The 13,181-nt window shown below is 40.9% G+C and overlaps 1 protein-coding gene across 6 annotated transcripts in view; it reads right to left on the reverse strand.

Annotated features, from left to right (window-relative positions):
- The window catches only part of fcho2 (FCH and mu domain containing endocytic adaptor 2), an 82,224-nt gene that overhangs the window by 60,031 nt on the left and 9,012 nt on the right, over positions 1-13,181 (reverse strand). For all 6 annotated transcript variants that reach the window (XM_036140411.1, XM_036140413.1, XM_036140410.1 and 3 more), the window contains exon 2: positions 1,101-1,192. In XM_036140411.1, the coding sequence (XP_035996304.1) occupies positions 1,101-1,192 (92 nt within the window). The remainder of the gene's footprint in view (positions 1-1,100; positions 1,193-13,181) is intronic.

A 13,181-nucleotide genomic window follows, 5' to 3' on the forward strand; every position in this document is an offset into this window, starting at 1 on the left:
CAGGGATTTTAGCTACAACTCCTCCTACCTGGGAGTTGTGAATGAAAATGAGTTAACCTTTGTGGGATTCAGAGTATCTGCCCGTCTCTCTTGTTGTCTGTGTAGTTTAGTTGTTTTTTGTTCCTTCCATAGCTAGGCCCACCACTGGACATTCACCATGAACTGCCAAAACAGTACTCTGATCTGTTGGGACCACAAACCAGGAAACAGGAACAGTAGTACCCTAGTGTGGTAAAAAAAAAAAAACTTTTTGGCATCTGGGCTAACTTACAACAAAAGCTCTTACTCTTGTATTTGCCAACGGATTAGAGGGATCCTATAACCAAAAGATGACAAAGAATGCCATTTCAATATTGGTTAAAACCACTGCATCTATTAAGCAATAGTAGATAGTGTCCTTTAGAAAACTCAAGAGGAGGGAAGAACTTTGGAAAATTAAAGATGTCCTTTGCTTAATCTTCTTTTTCTATGCATATCCAGTAAAAATGAAATAAATAAATAAATCACATTCCCCAGGATGACAATAGTGTCGGAATGACTCAGCACACTCCTCTGCCACAGACAGTCCTGACAGAGACCCGATGTCATGAGGCAAGTTCCAAACGTACACCATTCACACGGCAAAGACAACCTCTGAAGGCGGGAGGGATTTCAAGAGACCCTATAATTACGGCATTACGGATGTGCAGAGACTGGTGGTGCCAGGTCAGAGGTGCATGGAGGAAACGTTTGCATAATATTCACGCTTTTGTTCCTGTATCAACAATGCTCTACTTCCTGATAAAAACCTGTATGATAAGGTGTCAGTAGAGAGTTTGCCTCAGTTGCAAGCATCTCAGAGTTGACAAGAACAAGAGCCTCAAAAGACTGAGTAAGAGGTGCAGCTGCGAACTGGCAAATTTAAATAAAGAATAAGTAGCGTCAGGCAATTAGAATTTTGCCTGACGCTACTTTGCCAGACAATTTGGCAGCAATTGCAGGGGAGCAGGAAAAACAGGCGAGACTGTACTGCATTTAAAACCCTGAAAGTCAAACACACAAGAAAGACATGCTATACACAGCATCGCCCGGTGGCAACGTCACCGTCTGGCCGGTCTTACCTTTCTCTGATGAAGTCTGTCAGCTCCTTGGAGGAAATCTGCCCATGCTTCATGTTATGGTAGAGCACATCAAAGCCATTGTTTTTTTCTCCCTGCATTTTAGACACACACACACAAAAAACAGACAAACCAAGCATGAGCTCCTGGGAAAAAGGTCACGGGCGGAAGAAACAATTACACAGGCCATACTTTACCGTGAACAGCTTTTCTACCACCAGCGTCCTCACTGTCTGCACTGCTTCTAGATGCATTTGCAACACCTTCTGGTCAATCATACTCATCTTGGCCATGTTTGAGGCTTTTAAGTTTAGGCGAGCCGTAGCGCACAGGTCTAAAGCCACCTCTGACGTGAGAGTCAGTGTGTTTGTTGTATCTATTCACTGGGTAACGGTGTCCTGTTTCACTGTTGCTTTAAAGAAAGGGGGCAGGGACTTCTGAATTATAGATTTAAAAAGCTGTTGGACGCTTAAATGAGAAGCTTATTTATACAGTCTGGCTTTTAGCTGAAGTTTGTGAGTTACTTCTTATTCATTCAATCTGAATGTATTGTACGATATTTTCCCTGTTTTACATGTTATCAGAAATATTCTGAAAATGTTATTCATCTGTTTACTATTTATCATTACATGTTCTTATTTTTTATTTCTGGTGTTTCCTTGCTACATTGTTCATCTATTTAACCTTTGTCTATCCTTTTTTTTGTTTCTTTGATCTTTTCTATTGCCTCTGTCCTTTTACCAAAATACTGAGCCACCTAATAGTAATATTTTATGTAGGGCTGTGTAATTGTTTTTTACTGTATTTTATTGACAATGTAATCTTCAACAAAACCTTTAATTATTTCACAACATTCCATTTTACATTTAACCTCTGTCAGCGTTTTCTGCATCACATTTTAAATGGACATTTTTTTCATTTCGATCTAACAACTCGTGTTTCTGCATAATGTTTCAAGAGTTATTTTACATATATATTGACCTTCACAATGAAATAACTGAGATTGTCTTGGTCGATGCAGTATTAAGTGATGAAACCCGCCCAGCTGAGGCTCTGCTCGTGTTCAGACAACCAGTTGTGATGGAGTACAGACCAAAGTTTAAACACACTGGTCCTTAGATCAAGAGTCAACAATAGCAGTCAGTTTACAGGATGATGTAAAATACTGGGCAATTATTTTAAATCTGCAAGTTACAGAATTGTGCAATTTGCATAGATGTCCAAACAAACGTTCCCTGAGAAACTGAAGTGTCCAAATACACATTAGCATGTGAGTGTAAATAATTAAAGATTAAAGACACTGTTTGAAGATAAAGTACTGCATTCATAAAAAGCAGCAGCACCTTTCTGTAAGTTCACTCATTAACTAAACATGAGAAAACATGGAAAAAACAAGGAGTCATATCAAAATAAAGACTAAACAAGTTAGCATTAGCTTGCTACTTTTTAGACGTCTCCCTGTGCAAAGGTCTAAAGTGAAAGAAAGGTGAGTTCACTGAAGACATTTGTTATATGAGCTGAGGCAGATGGTACTCTAAAAAAAGAGAAAACTACACGTATGTAACCATATAACTCCAAAAGTATCATTTTTTTATATAAATATTTCTGAGACCTCCACCACTTCAACAAAGTCAGTATTTTTTCTGAACATACAATTTACAACATACAAATGAATAGATTTTACAAACCCAATATAAAAATGCATAAAACATGAGGAAATGTATTTTTCGGTTTAATGGATTAATTACGATACAAAGAAAATTTGAAAGCAGTTTTATTCTTTACTTTTTTTTTAAAGTAACCAAAAATATTTTTTTTTTTAAAAAGCGTGAACTTTCCTCACAATTACCTGCATCAGGCTTCAAATAGTAAATGTGAGAACATTAAGACAGCTTTTACTAAAGCCCAGTTAACCCTGCATTGGAAGCCCAGAATGTTTCCTAGGGAAGGACGACTTCTTTATGCTAAAGTAAACATATATTCTACAGAATTTATTTTTCTATAAAAAAATTATTTTTAACTCCAGAGAGGTAGATTTTAGGCACATTACATGTTTTTGTTGAACTAAGAAAGCTTTAGCTGGATTTTCACTAAAACTCTGACTGCATCCCCAGTTCCCTGTCGGTAAGACTGCGTCAGTCTGCACAAGTTGCGGTCAGTCGGCGGGGCTAGTCGGCCCAAAAATCTGTTGGTGTGAGACGGAGTGAAGCCCTGAGTCTGCAACGTGGGAGGGGAACCGACTCGACTTCCACTGCAGTCAAACAAACATGTTTACATTTCTTGCCACGGATCTGGATGCAGTCGGGTGGTGCAAACAGATCCCGGACCTAACTGCAAGTGCCTGTTGCCGGCAGCCAATGAAAACGAGAGGTTGGGACACGCCAAAAGCTGCAAGCTGATATTATTTTTATTTTATATTGCTTAGTACGTTTTTTATAATTGTACAACAATATGAACAGAAATGTGCTGGTATAATACAAACTATCACCCAACTAACTACAATTACGTAATGATGAAAGTGTACAGAATACAACAGAGATACTTGGACATTTTGGACTAAAATACAGTAAATAATGAAGGGCCTTTTGAAATGAACCAGGCTATTCACACGTCGAACGTATAGGTACCGGGACTAAATTTATTGAATTTATAGTTCAAAATGAAATATTTTCCACATAGAACAAACCTATTTGTCATAAATTCTGAACACTTTTTTGGCAGCAAATTATGGACCAAATTTGTTTGAAAGGAAGGGGAAATCATTTATTATAAAACCCACAGCTACACCTACAACCCTAACACACGTCCCAAATTCTCACCAGTATAACAAAAAACAGTTTGCAAATAATGTTAACTTGTGGGTTAGACCTGACATATTCTAAATTGCATCTCATTCATTTTATGGGCGAGCGACAGAAAAATACAAAAAAGTAGTTTCCACAAAAATTGGATGCACTGAGTTGGCCTGAAAAAGCCTGCAGCCCGTGGACCCTCAGCAGGGGGAGATGTCCACTGAGTGATCCTCAGTCTTTCAGTCGTCAAACAAAAACCTGTCTGTTGGCTTCCACAACTAGTCTTCTCAAAATCTGTCAAGACTACGGCGGTCGCGTAGTGAGTCCCCAGCTTAAGGGGAATAAAAAAAAACACGGAATTTGGACAAATAGAAAAAGATTTTTCTAAGCATTTTTCGTTTTAAACTCAATGAGTAATTGTGATAATATTGTATGTGATTTCAACATTGACCAAACTACTCCCCCGATGATGATTTGTTTCCATAACTGAGCCATCGTATTTTTCTGCTCAACTTTAGCGTAAACTGCAACACGACTCTGAAAAAGAGATCATAAAACACTCATCGTGGGAATGTGTAAAGTCTGGCATGGACTTAAAGGAACATTCTGTCCATTTTTACACCTGTGTGAGAAATAAATCAAAGGTACGTCAAACGGCTTCGGATACTGGACAGATATTGGTGAGACTGCAATCCAACAGGCGTAACCAAAATGCTTTTATATGTGCAAATGTTAATGTTTTAAAATGAGAAAGAAAACATTACTGTCAATATAGTTTATGCTTTGGGCAAACAAATGTATGGCGACACAATACGCTGTAAATACATTGTTATAGGAATGCATGTGTGTGCTATATCGACCGCAATACATCACAAAGGAGTCTTTGTAGACTATTACAGTTGTATCTCAATAAATTTCAATATCATGTAAATATCATTTCACTAATTCAGTTTAAAAAGTAGATTATTATATAGATTCATTCACTACACACAGAGGACTATATTGCGTGCATTTATCCCTTAATTTCAATGATTATGGCTTACAGATAAAGAAAACAAAAAATTATTGTTTCTCAAAAACGTCAGTATTATATAAGAGCGATAAAAACATTTTTTTTTGGGGGGGGATTTTTTTGCGGCTCTAGTGGCTCGCTTTTTCTGAAAGTAGGCTGACAGGAAAGGGGGTGGAAGAGGGGGAGAGACATGCGGCAAAGGACCGCGGGTGGGATTCGAACCCGGGCTGACCGCGTCGAGGACTAAGGCCTCCGTATATGGGTCGCGCTACCTGCTGCGCTACTAGCGCGCCATAAAAACATTTTTAAAACAGAAATGAATGTCAATGCAATGTAGTGCTTGCAGTCAGTACCTGGTTGAGGCTCTTCTTGCATGAATAACTGCATCGGTGCGGCCTGGCAAGAAGGCAGAGTGGGGAGGTGCAAATTCCCACTGGAAAATAAAATGATTATCTCCACAATGTTCGTCGGCAGAGGGAAGCATGAAATAAAAGACTGCTCTGCCTGTAGACTAGATGAAACACAGTGGACCATCAGCTGAAGATGACCGATCAGTCACTGCAGTCCACACTTCAATGTCCACCAAATTTTTGAATGCACCGGTTTCTACAGAACACGTTTTTCCTTCCACTCAATTTTACATTAACAGGCTCGAATTCAGTTCTCTGCAAAAAGCTAATTCATCCAGAATGAACCTTTTGTGATTTCCCCTCCTTGTGGAGATAACAATAACCCGGCCATGCAGATTGATAACGTGTAGCGCTCTAGTTCTACACGTCATCAGTCTGGGACTGCTCCATTTGAATCCGTTTGGGGAAAGGAGGGAATTTCAGCAGAACTCTTTGAGCTGATTGGGTGAAACGACCGTCTACCAAAGGTTGGTTTAAGCCAATCACGGTATCGCATTAAAATGTAAGCAGCAGGCATTATGAGAAACCAATAAAAGGTTTATTTTTACAAAACAGATGTGATAGCAGCAGCTACATGTGCGTCCTGCTGCGCTGCCATGTTTGTGTTGGACCAGCTGTGGGCTCGACAGCTCTTGCTTTCGACGCACCAGTAGGCCCCGCCTTAACCCCCAATACTGCAGCATGATTGGCCCGAACCGTTTTTGGTTCAGACACAAACGGTACAAGATGGATTCTCGAGTGTTTGTGAACATACAAATTCCCGGCAGAATTAATCTTGTAGGCAAGGATAGAGATGCCAGTGACTGTCTGATGACGGCCAAATCCGCAGTGTACCCCACGACTTTGTAACTCCGATATGGCCATTACATCAATCAACATTCCTGCAGTAAAAAGGAGTTTCTATGGATCATTTCTAACATCCTAATTTCCTACAGACTTGAATTTGTTTTTTTCAGCAGCTAGAAGCCATAATGACTGAAATTACAAAAATAACAGCTTGAATATTATCATTCTGTGTGCAAACCAGTGTTTCTATGGGTTTTATTTTTTGGAATTTGAGTTGCTCAAATGAATGGGCTTTTGCTAATATGCTAATTTATTGCAATTAACCTGTTGCATTTCCAAGTGTGAAGAATACCACCGTCACAGTCTAAAAGTCTGCAGAACATCCCTACACCTGACAACAGAGATCCTCATGGCATTTAACAATAATATCGCCATCGCATAATGCTCTGATATTGTACAGCCCTATCAGAATGAGACCGACACGTCTAGTATGGGCACTCTTCACATGTGAACCCAACCTGGGAATCGATACCGGTACTTAACGGTCCCTATTTTCGGTACTTTTGTGTGTTTGTGTCGTAATAAATGTTAGCTCATAAAGAAATTCAAACAGTAATACATTTTCAATCTAACATATTTATTAACACAGTGTGACGCAGTGCTTGGAGAAGTTGGGAAGGAGGTCACAGAAGTGCATTCATGTGAGGCAGCCCTCGCCTGGAGTACACGCTAGCAACAATAAACCTAAACAAACCTGAATTAACTTAAAATAAGTTAATTCAATATAAAAGTTACATTAATTTTATGTTAGAAACAGGGCGGTGTGGTCTGACCTCCCAACAGAGACGGATAGTTCTCCCTCTCAGGAGAGTGTTAAGGAGGGGTGGAGTGATATTACACACTTGGGAAGAGTATTTAATGCACCTTATAGTCTGGTGCGCCTTATGGTCCAAATAAAGACGGTAGTGGCAGCTACTAAAAAGCAAAACCATTCATCATTTCCATGTCAACCACAAGGCTTTAATGAAAAGGTTGCCTCTGTCCGGCTGGTAATGTCTTGGCAATGCATCAACCTAGACCCTGAATGCAGGGCGCTTGCGTAATGGGCTAACACTTATTGCGCTTCAATCGATTCTTTGTGATATGCATACTGCGATCCATGATACTGCGGTGATGATGATAAATTTGCGAGAATATTGTGCAGCCCTAGTGTGTGTGTGAGTGTGTGTGCTACTCAAGGCAAGACTTCCTTAGCCAAGAAATGCTGCTGTGACTTTAATGTTGCATTGATAGGAAGAGCTTAACTGGTCTGCTAAATAATTATGGTCTGGAGATCTAATTGTGCTTTAACAACCGCTCTGAAGTTTTACATGGCAATATTTATTGGATTATTTTCCTTTATAGTCCCTGTGCTGCTTCTAATAAAAACAGCCTTATTTCAGCTGTTTTCCTTAAACTGCGAGAAGGCGTCCATCACCAAAGCAGTGCCTGACATTGCGCGCTGTCCTGGTGGCAATCGGAGAAACCCACAACTACACATCTACGCCAGTTTTGATTGCATTAGCTACGACCTCATGGTGAGCGTCTGTAGTAGGACAGAAGGAGAGGTCGTGTTGAACAAAAGTGACACTTCTCTTCAGGTTTGCTTCAGCTGAACCCCAGGCTTTCGTGGATATTTCCTAATTCCTGTTCTGGTCCATCGTCAGCAGATTTTGCAGACAGCCTGCAACATTGAAGCGGGTTTTCTACACAGACAAAAGATGAAAGTTCAGAGAAAACAAAAGAAAAAAAAAGTTTCCGTCAAATGGCCTAGTGCTATATTAAGCAGAACTATGGTATATTTGCTGAGCAAACATGTTAAAAACAAAAGCCTCCACCTGTGGGTTACAGCTCAGTTGCTGTGACGTTTTAACCCAACAAGCAGACCACTGAGACAGACTTCCTGTTGCTGTAATAAAACTATCAAAACCACATTACCGGGCTAGCTAATACCTCGCAGGGGGCAAACAGATGAGATTACTTAAAAACGAGGCGGGCAATAACATGGCTCTTACACAAGCTGCACACTTCACTTCACAGCCTAAAGTAGGAGAAGCACAATGAGAAGCATTTGGCCAATGGCTTTAGAAAACAGGGAAGTGACGACAGCCAGTGAAAACACGCAGAGCAGAACAGAAACAGGAAGAATGTCCACTCCGTGCAGCGGGCCTGTTCATGCAGAGTATGATATCAATGTGGCGTACACAAAAGCAAAATAAGAACAAACAAAGGAAGCCGCTCAGAGGGCGTTTGTGCCTTTTTTCCCCTCCAAGCTACAATACTGGAACTGATTACCCACCGTGATCTGGCAATGTAAGGCCTTTGTCCTGAACAAACCAGAAACACGCAGGTTATTTAAAAAAAAAAGTACTTAAAGATACGAAATGGTTAGAAATTAAATTAGGACTACACTGTACCTACTATAGATATGGGCCACTTTGAGATTCAAACAGTGTGATGAACATCAGATTAAAATGTAAAGGAAAAAGTGTATGTTATATGATCTAATTGTCTTAATTTAAAAACAGAAAAGTACCAATCATTTGTACTCCTACCAAATGTATATATAACTGATAATGATGCCATCCATGACGTTTATTTATTGTTACTTTGATTCTCAGAAAAAATGATTTAAGCAAACATTTAAACACCTACGTTTTTTCAGCAGCTTTCACCCGCAGGGAACTCAGACTTTTCTACAGTTCTCCTATTTATAGAGTAACAACTCTGACAAGCTGATATTTGCTGGTTCACGGTTGAGTGGTTTGGTGGTGGCCGGCCTGCAGCTTTACAGGCCTGCTGCTCGTAGCTCTCCATATAAGAAGATGGGTGGTGCATCTTGAGCTTTCACACCAAGAGCATCCGTGGTTTATTTGCACCCAAACAGCTGAGCAACAGGCGGGGGAGGGGCAGCACCGCTTTGCTCTAAAGACCCATTTACAGCCCAGGTCATCAGGAAGCTGCGTGCGCATTAGTGCGATGGAGGACTAGCCTATAGATAGTGGATTCCTTTTGTTTGTTCGTCATAGGAGGACGCAAGACTAAATCAAAAGCCAAACAATTATTACCACTGGCAACAATATGTCAGGTTGTTACGTTTAGGACTTAAGTTCTAATGCATGTCGAGGGGTAATCTGCCGTTTCAGAGCTACCAAAGACGGTTTTGTCTTCAAGCTAATATGCAAGTGGATTGAGCTGAGGACACTATTAGAAATGCACGTGTCTGCATGGCTTATTTTATATCAGGTAAGGTTACCTGTCTACGCTTTGATTTCGCTAGAAACTCGTAATTGTAATGGGTAAACATGCAGTTTCATGCAGTTAAAGCTATAGTTTGTAATCCTGTTCAGAAACACTTTTTGTTATACTGGGTAAAATGGTCCTTCCATCCTGAAAGTAGTTAATACATTATCTATTCAGGAAAAATAAATAAATAAATAAACAAATGGGGGAGCTGCAGGCCTGTAAAAACTGACCAATCACTGCTATTTGGTCCGAAAAGCAGAGATTTGTCAGAGGTTTGGTCCCGGTCTCACCCCCCTCATGTTTTAGGGATATCACCTTTTCTATTGGTTGTCCCACATGCCATCATTCTGACGCGCTCACGTTACGCCAGGGTGCGTGCTCGTTCCTTATTAGTTTCCGCTTACTGGCTGCGCCTGCACACTTCTAGAGTTTATGTATCTGGTTAGCTCAGCCGTTCATTGTAGCTCCGCTGCTCTCACCGCATACTTTGAACATGGCTGAGAGTCACAAGAAGCAAACCGCGTTCATGTTCATGAGAAGAAGAGGAAGGCCTCAGTAGAAAGAAGTAAGACCAGTAGTATTTTTTTTTACGCAATCCCCTTGAGGAGCAGGTAAGACGGTCTTGCGCATGCTTGGGGGAACCTCCGGAAACATCTCCGGCTTTACCTTTAAAGGTGGATGCATAGCATTAGTTCGTGGCTAATAAACGCCGGTGTGTATGCTTTATTGCCAGGGGAAATGTCACGGGACCGAGAGTCCTGATTTCGCGCCTTCTATGTTTGTGTACACTAAACAAAGCCAGAGACCTGAGCCAAAGATGGACAGGTAGGGATTATTAGCCTCGCTTACCGTTTTTAAACTTATTGCCATGATATCTAATATGCTTTGGTGCTTGTGCTCATAGCTTCTCTCTTGCGTACATGCTAGGCTTCTCCACCAAATATGTATAAATATCAGGCCACTGGCCATTTGTTCATGTCATGTTTCCATTCAGTAACTGTCCGCGGTTCTGGAAGTTAGTTTTTTTAAACTAAGCTTCTTGATCTTTCGTAGATAAAGTACTCGCGTGCCTCGATAACACTGGGCTAGCCGCCATTGTTCCGGTGCCATGCTGCGTGCGTAGCCGTCTTTGTTAACAAACAGTAAATGGGTCCGTTCTCCATACAGCTAAAGAAGAAGCCCGGCTTTCTCTAGCTTCTCACCAGAAATAACAAACTTCAGTGGGGGAAGGAGGGGTGAATAAATGATAGCGGTCTTCAAAACTACCTACAGGATGCAGGAACATCACGTATAAAAAAAAACCTTATGGATGAACCACCTCAGACCGGAAGCTTGTTCTGAAATTTAGAAATACTAACAATGTCTGGACAATTAATCTTTTACCACACCCAAAACAGAGGATCATATGCTGCAAGGTTCACACGTGTCAGGCAGGGTTTGTTTAGGCAACAGCTCTGTTTGCAGCTGCGACAGATTTACATAAAACCGAAGAAACAGACAGCTGTGCGATGTTCAGGCCAACGGGGACTGACAGGAACCGATCCAGCCTATTCTGATCCTCGCCGTGGCCGTGGACACTGCTAGACGTTTGCTCTGAAGGAGACTACAAAGCGCTCAGTGTCTTCAGAGTCTCTACAGAAACGGCAGGTAGCAGCTCTGCAACAACTCAGCTTGCGTCACATTTGGACGTGCACCGTTGTTTTGGCTGGGACGTTCCGAGTCTCACACGCAAGCAGGGAAAGAAGCAAAGGCTTGTTGACAGACGACGGAAGAAAAAAAGAAAAAAAAAAAAGAAAAGAAGCAGTCTGGGTTAGAATTAAAACTCGAGTTTTGTGCACAGCAACAAACTCAAAGGCTTAAAACAGATCCTTTTAACAAGAACCTGCGATTCCAAAAAGTAGGATGTTTTCGGGAAACCTAATTTACTGTTTTCTTTTTTTTAAACCCTCAATACAATGTTAAAGTTTTGAATGATAACAGAAAAGTCGACATTTATGTTACCTGCAAATCCTGCGGCGCTCTCCATAACATAGAGAGAGACGTTTTCAAAGAATTAGCTCCCTCACCCGTTTACAGCCCTACTATGAACCCAGTCTTTGTCACTTCACCCCAACCTTCTCCCACTTTTATACACGGAAACATGCCGTGTTTTACCAACATACTTAACCACAGCGTTTCTGTTTATTTTTTTATTATTTGAGTATATGAAGAACTAGAAAGATAATCGTAAAACTGCAACAAAAGATTAAATTTAAATCTACATTGTTTCCCGAAGTCCTCCAAACAAACTAATTATGAAATTTCACAAATTATTAGATTAGATTAGATTCAACTTTATTGTCATTACACAGGTACAGGTACAAGGCAACAAAACGCAGTTTTATGATCCCCTGATAACGCCTAGATACCTAAGGGATCCCCTGCTGATACTTTTTATAACTGCAAAAGTACTAACACCCCCCCCCCCCCCCCCTTGGATTTGTACCTATTCTGTTACAGCCAAACCTGTAATTTTTATTATTTTTGTAACTACTGGATCTGCACAACATTTTTTTTAAAAAGGTGAAGTAAGTAAATTTACAAAAAATATACATAAAAAAATAATTTAAAAAAACGATCATTGGTAAGTGCCAGTAATGTACGTTTGCTATGAGGCCCCTGAAAAGTTGTCTTCAAAAGTCACATAATTAGTGAAATGAAGTCTAGCTATGTGCAGTCTAAGTGTCACATGATCTGTCAGTACAAACAGACTCTTCCTGAAAGGCCCCAGAGGATGCAGCACCACTGAGCAGCAGGCATCACACCATGAAGACCAAAGGAGCTCCCCAGACAAGTCAAGGACAAAGTGGTTGAGAAGTACAAGTCAGGGTGGGGTTATGATAAATAAATCCAAACCTTTAATCTCCCCCCTGAGCAACATCCAATTCCTCATCTTCCAAAGCAAAGCACGAGGGCCACCCACTAAAACTCACAGAACGGCCCAGGAGGCCTTAATCAGAGACCAAAGGTAACCATTTGGCAAACATTTACTTCTTAAACACCTTGCAAGCTCCTCTGAATACGCCAGACTTCTTTTTATATATTTTAGTTCACCCCTTAATTAAATTCAGCCACACATTATTCCCAAATGAACTGCCCTATTTGAACGTGAATCCCTTTTGTTTTGAATAGTACCGTTCATTAATTTCCAATTCATTCATTACCTGAGGGATGTGCAAGTTCTCCATTTTCGTTTACGCCAGACGTTGACCAAACCTGTTAGCTCCGAGTCCGACCGCTATGCGGATGCATTTCCAGACGACACAGTAGTTCTCAGCTTTTTAACAACTGGCTCTGTTGCAGGCAGCCAGCCACACGGCTGCGGTGGACAGAGTTGTGGCCCGGTGTGATGCTCATCAAGCGCAAATCGATACAAATAAGTCAGACGAGACAGGTCGATTCATACACCTATCTAGGAGCTCACACAGACAGAAACTTCAGTCGGAAAACTCAGGTTGCTAAAGTTAGCGCGCAGATTCATCAGCGCCACCACTTCAGCAGGAGACTCCAACTGTTTGACGTCTCTAAAGACATCGTGTTGAGCTTTTACAAAGCAACAATAGTCCTTTCGGCACGGTATGACCAGCTAGTTTGGAAGTTTAACAGGTTAAGCCGGTCCCCTCATGAACATTTCTCTCAGGGAACTATCAATTTTATTGAAATGAGGACGGGAATATAGGGTTCCCATATAAAAATTCCTTCCTGTCTCTTTCTATCAACCTCATTAATGATTTAAGAAAGACGGATGAGCTGCAATACC

This window comes from Fundulus heteroclitus, chromosome 8 (assembly GCF_011125445.2).
Source record: "Fundulus heteroclitus isolate FHET01 chromosome 8, MU-UCD_Fhet_4.1, whole genome shotgun sequence".
Taxonomy (NCBI): Eukaryota; Metazoa; Chordata; class Actinopteri; order Cyprinodontiformes; family Fundulidae; genus Fundulus; species Fundulus heteroclitus.